At 38.6% G+C, this 19186-nt stretch overlaps 1 protein-coding gene across 12 annotated transcripts in view; it reads left to right on the plus strand.

Moving 5' to 3' along the window:
* Window positions 1-19186, plus strand: part of MRTFA (myocardin related transcription factor A) — a 201982-nt gene that overhangs the window by 60627 nt on the left and 122169 nt on the right. For 3 of the 12 annotated variants that reach the window (XM_082420588.1, XM_082420589.1, XM_082420590.1), the window contains exons 1-2: window positions 14205-16046; window positions 16838-17099. The exons of 1 other annotated variant lie outside the window; for it this stretch is intronic. In XM_082420588.1, the coding sequence (XP_082276714.1) occupies window positions 15960-16046; window positions 16838-17099 (349 nt within the window). In that variant the 5' untranslated portion in view covers window positions 14205-15959. Of the gene's footprint in view, window positions 1-14204; window positions 16047-16837; window positions 17100-19186 lie in introns of those variants that run through there. 8 more of the 12 variants (XM_082420586.1, XM_082420583.1, XM_082420580.1 and 5 more) reach the window with 7 other exon arrangements.

A 19186-nucleotide genomic window follows, 5' to 3' on the forward strand; every position in this document is an offset into this window, starting at 1 on the left:
TTTATTGATATTCTTTATTTGGTGAGACATGATTCTCATGCTCCCTCTAGTTTTTTAGACGTGGTTTCCTTAGACATGGTTTCCGAAAAGGGGAGACTTGGTAACCTATAAAAGTCTCTGGTCCATAGCAAGTATTAAGTGCTACTGTGTAGGAAATTTGAAGACTTTCTGTCCTGACAGAGGAATAAATTTCTGGATTAAGCATTGTTTTTAAGCCTGATGACTCTGGTCTTTTCTTACTTGGATCTGTGCCTTACCTGTCTCCACCCCATCTTAATTTAATGACAGTCACAGTGAGGCTATCTGAAACAGTTGGCTTGTGTGAGAAGGCGACCCTAAGCACCCCTCCCCACTGCTCCCCCCAACCCCTGCCCGCTTTGTTTTGGCAATTGAGTTCATAGCCTTTATATGGGCAGAGCTCCAGTCTTATCTCTATTTGGCAGCCACTACTTTAAATGTATATATATATATATATATATATATATATATATATATATATATGTATATTTATTTATTTAGCTAGCTAGCTAGCTGCACTGGGTCTTAGTTGCGGCGTGCGGGATCTTCGCTGCGGTGTGTGGGATCTTCGTTGCAGAGTGTGGTATCTTCGTTGCGGTGTGTGGGATCTTTAGTTGTGGCATGCGGGATGTAGCTCCCCGACCAGGAATAGAACCTGGGGCCCCCTGCATTGGGAGCATGGAGTCTTAACCGTTGGACCACCAGGGAAGTCCCTGGCAGCCACTACCTTTAATTGCACCATTTTGGAATACAGAGTGGTTCGCTCTTTCTACCCTATAAGGCTCCAAAGTAAGAGGCTTCTAGTGAACTTAGATTGCAGGCCACAGGAAAGAGTACACCTTCCTTAGCAAGGATATGTTCCTTTTTATCTGTTCTTATTGACTGACTAGCTCTAGTCTGAGTTTTACCTCTCTGATATAATTTTGTTGAAAGTTGCAAGAAGCAGACAACACATACAACATTCTGAATCTTTCCTACTATTTCCCTTAAAGCTATAGCATTCCAATATAATCAGACAGTGCTTTTTTTCTTTTTTTTAAATATTTATTTATTTATTTATTTGGTCGCACTGGGTCTTAGTTGCAGCAGGCGGGCTCCTTAGTTGTGGCTCGCGGGTTCCTTAGTTGTGGCTCACGGGCTCCTTAGTTGCAGCTCGCCAGCTCCTTAGTTGCAGCACGTGGGCTCCTTAGTTGTGGCATGCGAACTCTTAGTTTCGGCATGCATGTGGGATATAGTTCCCTGACCAGGGATCGAACCCAGGCCCCCTGCATTGGAGGCCCCCTGCGGAGTCTTATCCACTGTGCCACCAGGGAAGTCCCCAGGCAGTGCTTTAATGAGATGTTTTGCTGTCTTCAGTATCTGAAGGCTCACCAGAAATGTTATAATCTTTCTCATGAAGCATTCTATTCCTGGCACCAAATTCTGTATTAGGATTATGTTCAACCATTTGTGATTCCAAAAAAGTAAAATAATAGTGGTTTTAAACATGATATAAGTTTACTTTCTTCTTACGTAAAAGAAGTCCAGAGATAGGTAACCCAGGGCTGGTGTGGTGCTCCACAGTGTCAAGGAACCAGCTTTTATTTTTGTTGCCTTGCCATTCTCAGCATGTGGCTTCTTCCTCATAGCCTGAGATGGCTGCTTGCACTCCAGCACCTCATCTATATTCCAGGCAGCAGGAAGGAGGAGGGTCTAAAGAATAGTGTACTCGGTTCCTTTAAGGACATTTCCTGGAAATCACACTTAATACTCTTACAGGCATACCTCGTTTTATTACACTTTGCTTTATGGTGCTTCGCAGATGTTGCATTTCTCAGAAATTGAAGGTTTGTGGCAACCCTGCATTAAGTAAGTCTATTGGTGCCATTTTTCCAACGTGTCTCTATATCACATTTTGGTAATTATTGCAGTATTTCAAACTTTTCATTATTATATTTGTTATGATGATTTGTGATTGATGATCCTCGATGTTACCACTATGACTTGCTGAAGACTCAGATGATGGTAAGCATTTTTTAGCAATAAACTAATTTAAATTAAGGCATATATATTGTTTCTTTAAGACGTAATACTATTGCACGCTTAATAGATTATAGTATAGTGGAGACGTAACTTGTATCCACTGGGAAACCAAAAAATTTGTGTGACTCGCTTTATTGTGATATTCGCTTTATTGCAGTGGTCTGGAACCCAACCTGCAATAGCTTCGAGGTGTGCTTGTATTCATGTCCCATTGGCTCAGACTCGTGGCCACATCTGGCTACAGGAGAGGCTGGGAAATGCAATCTGCATTCTGGCATGCACTTAGCTAAAGTTCAGGTGTTCTATTACTAAGGAAGGAAGAGAAAGTGGATATTGGGCAAAACCTCCAGTGCTTCCCATAGTGATCCAGGTGAGGTTCTTTTACTTTCTGCTTATTGGTCATCTCTGGTATTTAAAAACACTCCTAATTCTCTTTCTGTTGTATTCTCTTTCATATCATCTAAAACTTCCAAGTTACTACATTCGAATGCTTTCTTCTCTTTTAGATGTAGATCATGAGTGTGCTTCCTTTCTCCTTCATTGATTTAGAACCTTTCCATTTTAAGATATGCCACCAAGACATTAGAATATTTCCATGCTGGTGTGCACTTACCTTTTTCTTTCTTTCTTTCTTTCTTTCTTTCTTTCTTTCTTTCTTTCTTTCTTTCTTTCTTTCTTTCTTTCTTTCTTTCTTTCTTTCTTTCTTTTTTTTTTTTGCTATACACATCATGCTTATCGCCTGCATAGATGCCTACAAAATGCGCTGTGCTAACTGCTGACTGCTGCTGTGTGTCTTAGCATTTTATAAATTCTGCAGTAACTGCTCTTAGATGTAGCTGTAAAGTGGAGATTCCTGCAGTGCTTTGGAGAACACTTTTGCTGTATTTTATATTTGTTTGGGAAGTGGATTTCTTTGCCTGTACTCTCTCTTCCCTCTTTATTTCAAAGCTTTAAATACAATTGTACTGAAGTTAAAATCATATTTACTGATGTCTGTTACATTTTATTCCATCAGAACTTCTCAGCACCTTTTTTTTTAGAAATATTACTTGGCTGAGAGTAATAATATTTGAAGCAAGAGGCTGTCAGAAAGGAAGACTAATGGAACATGACTTAGGAGCTGTTTTTATTTAAGTTGAGATTTATTATGTTTCCAGAGGTTCTGCCTTGATTGAAGCCTTTAATGACCATGAGCAACTGAAAATGCATTTTTTTAAAATGTACTAGTGTTTTTAAAAATTAATTAATTAATTGATTGATTGATTGATTTTTGGCTGTGTTGGGTGTTTGTTTCTGTGCGAGGGCTTTCTCTAGTTGCGACAAGCGGGGGCCACTCTTCATCGCGGTGCGCGGGCCTCTCACTGTCGCGGCCTCTCTTGTTGCGTAGCACAGGCTCCAGACGCGCAGGCTCAGTAGTTGTGGCGCACAGGCCTAGTTGCTCCGCGGCATGTGGGATCTTCCCAGACCAGGGCTCGAACCCGCATCCCCTGCATTAGCAGGCAGATTCTCAACCACTGCGCCACCAGGGAAGCCCTGAAAATGCATTTTTAAACACAAACTCTGCACTGTTTACTGTGAAGGTAATGTGAAGAGCAAGTGCTTTTGTATGGTAACTAATCTTGTCAGAATAGATTCATTTAATCAGTAAGTTAGCTTTTATAGTTAAAGTGTAATCAGAAGGATAATTGATGAGAATGCTGGTGGTGTTTCATCTCAAATGCTGCAGTGCTGTCATAGATTGTACATTGTCCTGAGTGTTCCTTAGTGTAGCACCAGTAGGTGACTAGGAGCCGTAGCCTAGCCTCTTCTCCGTGACCCATATTGAAGACTCTAGTCTTCAATATACTTTTTCTGTAGCAGAAAATCCCAAATGAACTTTTGGGCTGACCCAATATTTGCGTTTGCTGTATTCCTACAAAATTGGGACAGTTTCTGGATTTTTTTTCTTCTTTCTTCTTTTTATGGCAAAATATTTCATTCTCAGTGTTTTGAAATATTTGATCAAGAGTTTAGGAAAATATTCATGACTCCTTTTATAAAGAGGGAACATATTCTTAAGATATGGGGAGAGAGCTCATTGGGAGACCTAAGGATGTGAGGCTCTGGCACTGGAAAATAGTGCTTCTCTTCAAACACTCCATTGTAGTGTGGAAACAAAGCACAATACTGTAAATGTCTTCCCTTTCCCCCAACTGCTGCCTGTCTTCATCCTAGGTGAGTTTTGTCTCAACAAGTTTTTCATTCCAAAGGTAGTATGTTCAGAAATAACTAGTCTTTTTCATATTATTCATACCTGAACAGCATCATTAGGGCACATTTTCTATACTGTGGCCTGGCAACATTTCAGGTTGTCCTGGCTTATTGGAGTGTAAGGTTTTAACGTCAGAGTTGAAATGACAGAAGAATTCCTAACTTGAAAATTGTCTTATGATGGATTATGTAATTTTGTAGGTGAATACACAGATATGTTCAGATCATATTTAAATTTATTCAGGTCTTTTATACATAGCATATGGACTGCTAAACATCCATCATTCTTTCTCTTAGAAAAGAAATTTCTTTCTTTTTTTAAATTAATTAATTTATTGGCTGCGTCGGGTCTTCGTTGCTACACGGGCTTTCTCTAGTTGCGGCAAGCGGGGGCTACTCTTCATTGCAGTGCGCGGGCTTATTGCGGTGGCTTCTCTTGTTGCGGAGCAAGGGTTCTAGGGCACACGGGCTTCAGTAGTTGTGGCACGCGGGCTCAGTAGTTGTGGCTCACAGGCTCTAGACCACAGGCTCAGTAGTTGTGGTGCACGGGCTTAGTTGCTCCATGGCATGTGGGATCTTCCCGGGTCAGGGATTGAACCCATGTCCCCTGCATTGACAGGCGGATTCTTAACCACTGCGCCACCAAGGAAGTCCCAAGAGAAGAATTTCTAAAAGAATTCCACAGTTAAAAACTGGAACATATTTGAACACCACAGAAAAGGGATCAGGAATCATAAGGAAAGCATATCTGTAGTGTTTGTGGGCATGAATATAGTTTAAGGAATGTAATGAAGTCATCTTGCGAAAATAGTGCTTTAAATCTTAAGCAGCCTTTTCTTGGGGAGCAGGGAATTGGAGATAGGGGTTAAGGCAAATTGTCAAATTTCTCTTAAATGTTTGCAACAAAATGCCACCTTGTAGTTAAACTCTCTGTACTTTTCAGGATACCTTCTCATAAGACCCTTTAAGATAACAGGACAAAGAGTAACAATTTTTATTCAGAGTGACTTGCCCAGGGTCGTATCACCAAACTCAGTGATTTAAGATATTGATATAGGTCACATAACTTTTCCCCAAAACAACATTATTGTAATTGTTACTAGGGGGCCAGGCAGAATGGTAAATTATACCAAACTCAAAAGTCAGGCAGCAGGCTAAGGTGAACAATTTCCCCTACAATCTATTCTCTACACAGCTGCCAAAGTGATCTTTAACAACATGTGTCAGATCATATCACTCCATTGCTTAAAACCTCCTAGGGGCATCCAGTTTTTCCTAAAATGTATTTCTCCCCTCCTGTTCTGCTCTCTGCCCAGGCTGGTCTTTCAGTTCCTTGAAGATGTCAAGCTCATTCCCACCTCATGGTCTTTGAACTTGTACATGCTGTTTCCTCTGCATGGCTGGCTGCTTCTTGTCAAATTCTGGTAGCATCAGATTGTGTAGTGGTTAGAGACGTGGGCTCTGAAAGCTGATTCTCTGCGTTCCAGTTATTTAACCTCTCAGTGCCTTCGTTTCCTCACCTGTAAAAAATTGGATAATATAAGTAAATACCTGTTAGTGTTGTGAAGGTTGAATACACACACATGCACTGCCTCACACAGAGTAAGTGCTCATTAAGTGTTGGCTGTTACAAAAGTCTCAGCTCAGAATCACCTCCTCAATGAGACCTTTTTTGAACATTTAAATTAAACATTTAAATTAACCTTCCTCCACCCCCCCCCATAATACTTATAGTTACCTGAAATTATTTTATTGTGTATTTATTTACTTTTATTTTTATGTCTCTCTCACTATAATGTAAGCTCCATGAAAGCAGGAATATTTTCTGTCTCTTGCATTTCCAGTGCCTAGAACAGTGCCTGCTCAATATATATTTGTTGAGTGAATTAATGGAAGCCAGATCCACCCGAGAAGGTCTTCTTAGGTGACATTAAGACTGAAAAGCAGTTCGTGTCACTCAGTTAAAGGTGTTCCCATGTGTACCCAACACCATGAAGTTATGTTCTAAGCTACGGGTATCTGGCAGGGGCTTGTAGAGAGTGGTGTGGAGAGGTAATACAAAGAAAAGGAGTTGAGCCTGCAGATAAAATACATATCTTACTTTTCTTTATTTTAAATGTTTTTATTTATTTCTCCTGCTTCCAGCTGGTAAGTTCATGTCCTTTTATATAAGCCCTTGAGCTTACTTGTGTCTTTAAGTTTAGGGACAGCTGGTTGCCCCTCAGCATTATAAAGTTACAGCTTTATTGAGCTTCTTCTAAAATAGTGAGTAGAAAGTACCGATATGTAATTAGATACTCGGCTGTATATGATAATTTTAGGAGTCAGAAGGATGCTGTAAAACCAAAGTAGGCAATCTGAGACTAGGAATTCCTGAGTTATCAACAGAGTCAGGTATGATAGCAATTTCTCATTCCCTTATATCTATACCTCTGCCTTTTCCTCTTATTAATACTATCACTACTTTTTTTGTTTTCTGTTTTCTTCCTATTCTTGTATTCCTTTTTGTTTCTATCCTTCTACTTTCATGTCCATGTTTTCCTTCTCATGTATATGATGGAAACTCAGATGATGTTTCTATTATTTGGCTTTGGCTTCTGCACCCAGTACCCAGAATCAGATTGATCATCCTCTCAGGTAAATGTCCTCCTTCTTTCTTGCCTGCTTCTTTTAGTAGAATCACTGTTCTAGCAGTCACTCAGGCTTAAAGCCATGGAGTCATCTTGACACCTCCCTTTCTTCACCCCCACAACCAAACACAAACATGTCCTATCACTTATAAATTCTGTCTCATTCATTCAGCATGAACTCAGCAAAGATTAGAGTTTCTGCTCTGTGCCAGGTATGACTCCCTGTTGTGTGTGACAGTTCCCATCTTTCTACATTTGCTACCCAAATTCAGGATCTCAGTAAATTATACTTTGCCTAGTGAAAGTAGCTTCGTAACTTTTTTCCCAACTTCATATTCCTTTTTTCCAATCCAGTATTTATTGCACTGCCAGATTAATTCTCTAAAACATGGTTTGACCATGTTATTCCCTACTTCTTTTTTTTAAATTTTTATTTTATGTTGGACTATAGTTGATTTATAATGTTATGTTTCCTACTTCTTAGAGTGAAACTGAGCTTGCTGTTCCAGTCATATCTCATATAACTTGTACTTGATTGCCCTTTTAGAACATACTCCACACTTTCTCACATCCATGTTTTTGTTCATGCTGTTCTGTCTCCTGGAAGAATATAAGCTCCCTGAGGGCAGGAACTTTGTTTTATTCACTGTAGTATCCCCTAGCACCCAGAACAGTACCTGGCATGTAGTAGTTACTCAGTAGATATTTATCGAAAGAATGAATGAGAAATAAGTGAATCTTGTCAATACTACCTATTTAAAAAAATTTTATTGATGTATAGTTGATTTATAATGTTGTGTTAATTTCTGCTGTACAACAGAGTGACCCAGTTATATATATCCTTTTTCATATTCTTTTCCATTATGGTTATCACAGGTTATTGACTATAGTTCCCTGTGCTCTACAGTAGGACCTTGTTTATCCATCGTGTATCTAATAGTTTGCATCTGCTAATCGCAAGCTTCCGACACTTCCCTCCCCCACGCCCCCTTCCCCTTGGCAACCACAAGTCTGTTCTCTGTGTCTGTGAGCCTGTTGCTGTTTCGTAATACTATCTGTTTTTTAAAAAAATTTATTTATTTTATTTATTTATTTTTGGCTGTGTTGGGTCTTCGTTGCTGCGCATGGGCTCTCTCTAGCTGCGGTGAGCGGGGGCCACTCTGTGTTGCAGTGCGCGAGCCTCTCATTGCAGTGGCTTCTCTCGTTGCAGAGCACGGGCTCTAGGCGTGTGGGCTTCAGTACTTGTGGCACGCGGGCCCAGTAGTTGTGACTCACGGGCTCCAGAGCACAGGCTCAGCTGCTCCGCGGCACGTGGGATCCTCCCGGATCAGGGCCCGAACCCGTGTACCCTGCATTGGCAGGTGGGTTCTCAACCACTGCGCCACCAGGGAAGCCCCTATCTATTTTTTATGACTGTTCCCAAACATTAATATTACCTCTCTTAGGAAGCCTTTTCTGATCTTCTGAGTATTTCTGTTTAAACATAAATACCTACCTGTGACAGAACCTTTTTCCCTTTTTTTTTCTGTATCAGTGCTGACTTTGATTGTGTATGTCATGTGGTTGCCATGAGATTAATATAGTCGGTAAATGAACAAATGTTTATTGAGTTCTTATTCTGCATCAAGTATGATATCTAGGTGCTTGAGTCAAAAAGACAGTAGAATGGAATTCCTTTCCTCAGTGAACTTAACTGCCTAGTGGAGGATCAGTCCATTTTAATAGTAGTAAAATTAAGCAGTGAGAAGCAAGCCTGGGATCTTATGGAAGCATAGCCTGTTGGAAGGGGTTGGATAATAGGGAGAAGGGGGTAGGTTGGGGAAGAAGAGGCAGTTCTAGGCTGTCACAAGTAGAAAGCAACATATGGTGGGAGCAGTGGGTACTTAAAGGGGAGTGTGAGAAATGAAGCAGGTACTCTGAAGGGCCTTGTACTGTTGGTATTGAAGAGGTAGTACTATATTGTTACCTTTTATCTGTTTTGTTGGGATAAGAGGAAAAACTTGGATGACTGATTCCCTGTAGAATGATCAGGAGGAGCTGAAAACCTGAAGTGAGCAAAAACTGTAGCTCCATGGAACTTTCTGAAAAAAATTACTTGGGAGGTAAGATTTTTGTTATGTGGAATGCCTTCCTACTTGATTGATAGTCTATATAAGCAATTCCAATTTGAAAATAAGTTTTTTCCTGAGAATTTGAAAGCATACTCTATTATCCCAGTTTCCAATGTTGATGTTAAGAAATCGGATGTCATTTATTGTGTCTCACAGTATTGTGGGTCAGGGATTTGGGTGGGGCTTAGCTTGGGGGTTCTTCTGCTCCACATGGTGTTTGTTAACTTGGGTCCACATGGTGGCATCAGCAAGTGACTGGGCATGCCTGGGGGGTGTCCAGGAGTATTCAGGCCTGACACCTTGGTGGGGAATGTCTGGAAGGCTAGTCTTAGCTAGATCCCTTTTCTTTTCAGTGTAGTCTTGAGACCTCTTCTTATGGTCTCTCCATCAGAGCAGTTGGACTTCTGGGAGTACAGTGCTCCCAAAGATCAAGGTAAAAGGTGCCAGTCTCCTTAAAGTCTAGACCTGGAACTGGCATAGCATCATTTTCACTGTACTGCATTGTTAAGGCAGTCACAGCCCAGCTCAGATTCAAGAGGAGGGGAAATAGACCTCACCTACCAATGGGAGAAGTGTCAGGGAATTTGCAGTCATCTTTAATCTGCCATGCCACTCTTCATGTGCTTTCTGTTGTTTTGAGTTAGATTTTATATTTTCCTGTTTCTTGTACTCCTTGGTTTTGGATTACTTCTAAGATGAAGAGGGAGCAGAAAGGCCTTTTCTTTGCCATCTGTAGTAGCCTGAGTAGTTTTTAAGACATCTGAAGATAATGGGGATGGTAGTAACAGAGATAAGGGCAGCTAGCTAGCCAAGGCTAGATGTTTTCCTCACCTTTCACTGTAGGATCTAGGACAGTACCTAGTACATAGTTAGCTCTCAGAAAATACTTGTTCTCAAATTCCTTTGTGTCAAATTATATATATATATATCTGCTTAGACAGTAAGAGTTTTAAAGATTTTGGTTTATCTGTTGAAGATAAATCAAGGAAAATAAGAGTAAAAATCTGTACAGTTGAAAAAAGATTCATTAATTGATTAAAAAACCACTTTTTATACAGAGACATTTTTTTCAGAAGAGTAGTATCATTTGGTTGCATGAAACTCTTTGTCATGGGTCGTAATAAAAAATCATGTTAGTATATACTTTTTTAGAGTTATCAGCTGTCTGCCTGAGCTCTTCCATTTCTCTAACACATTTTGTGCTATTGCGTCTAGTTACATGTGCCGCTCGGCACCAGCAGAAGGCATGCAGCCCAAAAAGGGGGTGGGGTGGAGAAAAGATGAGGGAGAATCAAGCCAGCAAGAGAGGGAAACAGATGGGTTGTGGGAGATGACCCTGCCCCCATGTTGTTTTTGTTCTGGCTGCTACTGATCGTATGTGAATCAGCAGCCAAAAAATTGGGAGTTGGTGATCCTATGATGAAAAAGAAAGTTTGATTTTGGACTCAGTAGAATTATAAATTTACAACACTAAAACATGATGCAGATTTTTTCTTTTGGTTATTTTAATTATCTTTCCTTTGAGACATTTCAGAAAGTATTTTGAGATATAACTCTTTAATTTTTCTAAATAATAGATGTATAATCTGAGATGACTATTACTTTTTCAGCTTTTCTTTTTCATGCAAGTTTTACAGTAAATAAAATTTTAGGCATATTCAGGAACTGGTAGAGGAGACTTAATCCATGATGGCGATTCCTCAACATTTTTGGATCTTGTCTCTAGATGGTCAGAGTTTACTAGGACTTTCTCCTGTGGGCTATTAAAAAATGAGTAGAAAGTAGTTTGTTTGCTAGAGAAATAAATCTTCCCAGTGTATATATTTCATGCTAAATATTCTCTCTTTTCTTTTGTTAATGCTTATACTTGACTTTTGTTTGGCTTATTTTCTAAGATCAAGATTAAGGAAACCTTGCTTTATGTCTCACCAAGTCTTCACTTTGTTCTATGGAAGAATCTTATTTAAAAAAAAAATTTTTTTTTAAACATTTTAAGAATATTAGCAAACATACACCAATATAGAGAGAATAATAGTATAATGAATCTCCATATACCCAGTATTCAGCTTCAACAGTTACCAGTGTTCTGTCTCTCTTGTTTCATCTGTTCCTCCTGCCCCTTACAATTTTTTATGGAAGAATTTTATTGTAATACCATTTAATGTTAGCATTTTGAAAGGCTATATCCTGAAACTTTTGAAATCTTTAAATTAAATACTACTGTAGCATATAATTTGCCCAGTAAATATGTTTGGTAAACTATATAGGTATGTAAATTTTTTTTTTTTTTTTTTTTTTTTGTAAAATTTTAAAATGACCTCTTCAAGCCCTCAATGATCCTATAAATATGGAACTTAATCAGTTACTAAGCTATTAAAATAAATTCTGACTAGAACACTCAGTAAAACAGTTTTTCAAATTGCTTTTTCTTTCATTCTAGGCAGTGGCAGGCACAGTCATGGTCCAAGTCACTACAGAATTTAATATTCCTTTCTTTAATCTATTAAAAATGTATGAGTTCTGAAAAAGATCACTTTTTAAACTTCTTCATTTTTTCTTTATGCCTAGCACTTGACTTGGGTTGACTTTCTTTTAGGGGTCATAGTCCACATTTTCTTTAAAAAAAAAAAATCTTTTTTTTAGAAGTACTGGTTATGTGCATTAAGTACATACCAGAATTACAGATGCATGCAGTTTAACTTCAAACTTCATTAGAGAAATCATGACATCATGAGATGGATGGACCTGTGTTGTCTTTTGGGAGCAGTAACACATGTGAATGTCAGATCTCCAAATCTCAGCAATAATAATAATTTTCTAATTCAAAGTAATAGGAGGAAGGTTGTTCTGAATTACTGAAAAGTAAATTAAGGGACACTTTAAAGAATAGACAGTTTATTCTTTCAGGCTCAGTGAATAATATGAGTTAGTTTAGTAAATTATTTCTTAAGCAGAGATCTTGCCAAGCCATTTAAAAATTATTGTGGTAAAAAACATATGATACTAAAGTTACCATCTTAATCATTTTTAAGTGTATAGCTCACTAGTGTTAAGTATATTCACATTGTTGTACAACAGATCTCTAGAACTTTTTCACCTTGCAAAGCTAAAACTCTGTATCCAGTAAACACTACTGCCAGGCCATTTTTAATGGAAAAATAGCTCATTTGAAATGAGAAGTATACATTTACATATTAACATTGTCTGTGTTATGTGCTAGTCTCTTTTGTAATCGTGTAAAGAATTATGCATTATGAGGCAGTATTTTAGTTTTTCTCTTAATCTGGTAAACACTATAAAATTGGTGGCACTCTTTTATCCTACCCCTCCCTCAAGTAGCTTAAAATATTTCTTAATCTCATACTTCATTATGGTATCACAGATATCAGTGAAGTCTGAAATAATGGGATTTTGCTGTTTGGTTAAGAACTTTTTATATGAAACTATGATTCTACCCCAGCAGTTTAATTGGAGTACTTAAGTGGAATGAGGTTTGCTGGTTCCTATCCTGACTTCCAAACGTTATTCTTAATTTTTCTGTATTTTTTCATACAGTCTTCTTGTATTGTTCAGATTTTCCTCAAGACTTGCCTGTCTTGGTCCCCAGACTGTCTTTAAATATCTTTCATTTGCTTCTGTCTTTTGCAGACAGGCATTTATCAAGTGGCTGTTAATGTGCAAATACTATTTGCAGGGTCTGTCGACTGCATACACACACAGCTGTTACCATCTCAGTTAAATTTCTCCATTTTCTAATGAGAGGTATGAACTCATATAATCTATAATGATTTAACAACTTTTTTTCCCAGTTTTATTGAGATATAATTGATATATAGCACTGTGTAAGTTTAAGGTGGAAATAATGACTTGACTTACATATATTGTGAAATGTTTACCACAGTAAGTTTTGTTAACAGTTATCATTTCATATAAATACAAAAACATTTTTTTTTCCTTGTGATGAGAACTCAGGATTTACTCTCTTAACAGCTTTCAGATATACCATTGTAGCAGTGTTAACTCTACTTATCTTATAATTGGAAGTTTGTATCTTTTGACAACCATCATCCAATTCCTCCACCTCCCACCCCAACGGCTGGTAACTACAAGTCTGATCTCTTTTTTTATGAGGTGTTTTTTTTTTTTTAAATTTATTTATTTAATTTATTATTTTTGGCTGCGTTGGGTCTTTGTTGCTGCGCGCGGGCTTCTCCCTAGTTGTGGCGAACGGGGGCTACTCTTCATTGCGGTGCGTGGGCTTCTCATTGCGGTGGCTTCTCTTGTTGCGGAGCACGGGCTCTAGGCGCGCAGGCTTCAGTAGTTGTGGCACACGGGCTAAGTAGTTGTGACTCGCGGGCTCTAGAGCGCAGGCTCAGTAGTTACGGCACATGGGCTTAGTTGCTCCGCGGCATGTGGGATTTTCCTGGACCAGGGCTTGAACTTGTGTCCCCTGCATTGGCAGGCGGATTCTTAACCACTGCACTACCAGGGAAGCCCCCATGAGTTTGTTTTTATTTTTGTTTTTCTGTTTGTTTTTTAGATTCCACATAAGTGAGATCATACAGTATTTGTCTTTTTCAGTCTGATTTATTTCACGTAGCATAATGCCCTCAAGGTCTGTCCATGTTTTTGCAAATGGCAGTATTTCCTTCCGTTTTGTAGCTGAATAATATTCCATTGTATATTAACAACTGTTTATTGAAAACCTGTTACTGTATGTGAAGCTACTTTTCCTAGGTCTTAAGGTGGAAGTTTTTTTTTTAAAATAAATTTATTTATTTTTATTTTATTTATTTTTGGCTGCGTTGGGTCGTCTTTGCCATGTGCGGGATTTCTCAAGTTGCGGTGAGCGGGGGCTACTCTTCGTTGCAGTGCGTGGGCTTCTCAATGCGGTGGCTTCTCTTGTTGCGGAGCACGGGCTTTAGGTGTGTGGGCTCCGTAGTTGTGGCTCGCAGGCCCTAGAGCGCAGGCTCAGTAGTCGTGGTGCATGGGCTTCGTTGCACAGGCTCAGTAGTTGTGGTGCACGGGCTTCATTGCTCCGTGGCATGTGGGATCTTCCCGGATCAGGGCTCGAACCCGTGTCCCCTGCATTGGCAGGCAAAGTCTTAACCACGGCGCCACCAGGGAAGCCCAAGGCGTTTTGATATTATCCTCCTCCTGCTTTCCTCTAGGACTCATTTAAGAGTGTTTTTTTTTTTTTTTAATTTATTTATTTATTTATGGCTGTGTTGGGTCTTCATTTCTGTGCGAGGGCTTTCTCTAGTTGCGGCAAGTGGGGGCCACTCTTCATCGCGGTGCACGGGCCTCTCACTATCGCGGCCTCTCTTGTTGCGGAGCACAGGCTCCAGACGCACAGGCTCAGTAATTGTGGCTCATGGGCGTAGTCGCTCCGCAGCATGTGGGATCTTCCCAGACCAGGGCTCGGACCCGTGTCCCCTGCATTGGCAGGCAGAGCCTTAACCACGGCGCCACCAGGGGAGCCCAATGCGGAAGTTTCGATACTGTCCTCCTCCTGCTTTCCTTTAGAACTTCATTTAAGAGTGTTTTTTGTTTTTTTTTTAACTCACATCTCAGTGCCATCATCCATGTGCACATGTATGTGTGAGCACGCTCATATGTTTCAGGGTGGGGAAGGGTATTCAGGACTCTGTCCTAAGGGGTTTGTGTCTCAAAGGATTGTTAAATATCATAAAATTGAACTTTTTAGCCTAAAAAGGCTGCTGTTAAGGAAAGCAAATATTCTCTTTCAGGGTCAGTGGCAAAGAAAAGCCAGATGGATTAATCATGTTTAATAGTTGTTTTTTCCCAGTGCACATAGAGACATGGCTTAAATGATGGTAAGTCATAGGCAAGATGGGAAAAAATTCTTTGAAGTTCAGATTCTGGATTTTCTTGGTAAACATTTGTTATTTTTTAATTCCTAAAATTGTTCAAACCCTTAAAAAATTCTTTTCCCAAGGTTTGCCCATACTACCTCTTAGATTATTGAGTTCCTAATATATATATATTTTTTCTTTTGAACTTGCCTCACTTTCTTTCAGCATTTTTGGAGTAGAGAATCCTTCTTAATGTCTTTATTCTTCTTAATGTCACCCCCCCCCTTCTTAATTGGTCTTATCTGATCTTTTCCATTCCATTTTACATTTTATGAAGAGCAATCAGAACTACAGTCAGGTTTGGGCACATTATAGCCTTACATGAAGGTAGAATGTGATGGTCCTTTTAGTTTTCAGTGCCTTTCTTCATTTCATGGCTTTCCAATATTTTGTTGGTTTTTTAATCTGAAGCAGATTAAAGTCCTCACTAAAGTCTGCAGGGAACTCCTAGGTCCCCCTTTTAGATTAAGATTATAGCTTTTTCATTATAAAAGCAATATGTGTGTTTTAGAGAAAATTTGGAAACTAAAGAAAGTAAAAATTTTCATAGTTCAAACAAACAAAACCTATTTTTGTTTTGGTAAATTTCCTTATGGTCTTTTTTTCCGTGTATAATATTTTTATATGAGTATGCGTTTTTATATCTTTTTGTAAACTTAATTTTAGATAAAGTTTCCACATTTTAATTTGTAAAACTTGTTCTTAATAATTCCACAGCATTTGGTGGATGAATATAGTCTTAATTCCCTTAACCATTAATTCCCTTGTTGTTAAAAAGACTTTCAAATTATTTGTATTCTTTTTCATTTTTAGAGATCTTGTTCTTTCTCGGGTTGCCATGTGTTTTGTTTTTAGTATTCCATTCCTGGATCCTGTGATTAAACATTCAGTTAGGTTGAAATATTTGAGCTAAAAAACAAAAACACTAATTCGAAAAGATACATGCCACCCCAGTGTTCATAGCAGCATTATTTACAATTGGCAAGATATGGAAACAACCTAAGTGCCCATCAACAGATGAGTGGATAAAGAAGACATGGTATATATACACAATGGAATACTACTCAGCCATAAAAAAGAATGAAATTTTACCATTTGCAGCAACATGGATGGACTCGGAGGGCATTATGCTAAGTGAAGTAAGACAGAGAAAGATAAATACTGTATGATATCACTTACATGTGGAATCTAAAAAATACAACCAACTAGTGAATATAACAAAAAAGAAGCAGACTCACAGGGAACGAGCTAGTGGTTACCAGTGTTGGGGGGGCAATATGGATGGAAGAGGAGTGGGAGGTACAGACTATTGGGTGTAAGATAGGATCAAGGATGTGTTGTACAAAATGGGGAATATAGCCAATATTTAAATGGAAAGTAACCTTTAAAAACTGTATAAAATTTTTTTTAAAAAAATTAAGCTAATATCCATTATCAAACAGACATCTCTATTTATATTTCTTTGTGGAATCTAGTGGCTTGGGGATTGTTTTCTTAAAGAAATTTTCTCCCCTGGATTATGCTGGTACAGTATGATACTTTAATACCTTGTACGCATTAAGTATTATTTCACAAGATATTTTTCCTTAGTAGTTGGAAGGTAACATTTATCTTATAGCTATTTCTCCTTGACTACTATTTCCTTTTATCGCACTAGACACGTGTGTGTGTGTGTGTGTGTTGGTTTTATTTCAGTCGTACATTATCCTCCTGAGTGATATAGTTGAGGACACTTATTGGACTTGAAATCTCATGCACTCTGTGAGCATAGTAAAAATTTAATAATGATGCTAGTTTACTTTACAAAAAGCTTTTAAGAATAGTGGTAGCTCACCAGTACTGTAATTTTTAATAATTAGTATTCAGCATGTACTCAGTGGAATAGTCTTTTTTCCATAACTAAACTTTTTATTTCTCCTTCCATTTCCAGGTTGCCATCACGAAAGCCAAGGTGGATTTCTCCAGTGTAGTGTGCCTGCCCCCTTCCGTCATTGCTGTGAATGGGCTGGACGGAGGAGGGGCTGGCGAAAATGATGATGAACCAGTGCTGGTGTCCCTGTCCGCAGCACCCAGCCCCCAGAGCGAAGCTGTTGCCAATGAGCTGCAGGAGCTCTCCTTGCAGCCCGAGCTGACCCTAGGCCTCCACCCTGGCAGGAATCCCAATTTGCCTCCACTTAGTGAGCGGAAGAATGGTGAGTAGATATGGAATTACTGAATTGCCTGATTTGAACCAAGGTCTTCATGTTTCTAATGTCATAGATCCTTACTTTATTTTATGTCTCTTGAAAGTTTCTTATAATCTTAATATTTCTTATAAAATAGAGAAATGATAAGTTTAGGTGGTCATTGTAAGCCCAACATTGCCTGCCTGGGTTATCATAATTGGTTTCTGGGTTTTTTTCCTACTTCTTTGCTCCTCCCTATGTAATATTTCTCATTTTGTAAACCCATATACACATTTATGTAATACATGTATTAATTGGAGAGGGAGAACTATATTGTATGTGTTCTTCAGCAACTTGTGTTTATTGTTCAATATTTATTTTCCCTGTGAATTATTAAAGGTATTCTGTAATTTCTTCTAATCTAATCTATGAATCACCATTTATTGAATAGTTCTTCTTTTCCCTAGTGATCTTTTTTTTTTGGCCGTGCCACGTGGCATGTAGGGTCTTAGTTTCCTGACCAGGGATCAAACCCATGCCCCCTGCAGTGGAAGCGTGGAGTCCTAACTGCTGGACCGTCAGGGAATTCCCTTCCCTAGTGATCTTTAATGCCAGCTTTATTCTGTTTCTCTGTGTACAGGAGTTAGTTTTTGGGCTCTCTGTTCTATTTCACTGATCCCTCTATCTCTGTGTCTTTACATCATTTTAGTTACTGTTGTCATCTGTTAGGACAGGTCTCTCCTTGCCTTTTTCTTCTTCAAAGTTGTTTTGGCTAATCTTGCCCTTTTATTTTTCCATAATTTTAGAATCAGCTTGTGAAGTTCTACAAGAAAACCCATTGGGGTTTTTTCATCCAACATTTTATTATGAAAAAACTCCAACATATGATGAAGTAGAGAGTTTTACACTGCACACCTTTATATCCACCACTCAGATTCTACCATTAACATTTTATAATATTTTCTTTATAGTAGATCTATCCATCCCACTGTCCATCAATCCACCTTATTTTTTGGATGCATTTCAAAGTAAATTGCAGACATCAGTATATTTCTATTTTTTTGAAGTATAACGTTGATACAGAATAACACAAATTGTAAGCACCCTGGTTGTTAAGTTATTACAAACAAAGTGAATACACCTGTGCGTACTTACTATTTAATAAAGAAATAAAATATTTCCAGCACCCCAGAACCACCCCTTGTGCTTCTTCCCAATCAGTACTCCCTCTTCCTGATCAGACGAAACTACCGTCCTGACTTTTAACACAATAGGTTAGTTTTGCTTGTTTCTAAACTTGATATAAATGGAATCATGCTGTATGGTGTTCTGTTGGTGGCTTCTTTTATGTTTTTGAAATTCATTTGGGTTGAATTGTGTGTGGCAGTAGTTCATTTTCATTGCTATATAACCAATCCATTTTATGAATGTAATTTGTCCATTTTTACTTTTGATGGATATTTGGTTTGTTTTAGTTTGAGGCTCTTACGAATCATGCTGCTGTGAAGTTCTTGCTGGGATTTTGATTTGAAATATATCATTTATAGGTTAAGGGGGAGAATATACATTTTAAATATTGGGTCTTCCTGTCCATTAGTTAGTTTTATCTCTCCAATTAAATAGGCTGTCCTTAGTATCTACCCACAGATTTTATAATTTTTTCCATAAAGGTCATGCAAATATTTTATTAGGTATATTCCCTGGTATCTTTTTTGGGGGTAGACATTATAAGTGGTATATTTTTATAAAATATTTTTTGACTCTTTGATACTGGGGGATAGAAATACCAGACCTTTTCAAAACTCCTCTGGCTTTTCTACATCTGTACCCTCCATTTGGGAAACCCGCCCCCCCCCCCCCAAACCCCACCCTGCCGCCTTCTTGCTAACTCTTACTTGTCCTTCAGTATTCTGTTCAGACATCATTCCCTTTGAGAAGCCTGTCCTCACTCATATTCAGTGTTAGGTGTCCCTCTTTGTGTTTGCCCAGTTGCCCTTTGTCTTCGTACTTCATCACCTGTGTTGTAATTGGAATTCTCCACTCAGTGGGCCTTTGAAAACTGAAATCAGACATTGTCACACTCCTCTCAGAACTCTTCAGTATCTTCTCATGAG

The sequence above is a fragment of the Balaenoptera physalus genome (genome assembly GCF_965194825.1).
Source record: "Balaenoptera physalus genome assembly, chromosome: 13".
NCBI lineage: Eukaryota > Metazoa > Chordata > Mammalia > Artiodactyla > Balaenopteridae > Balaenoptera > Balaenoptera physalus.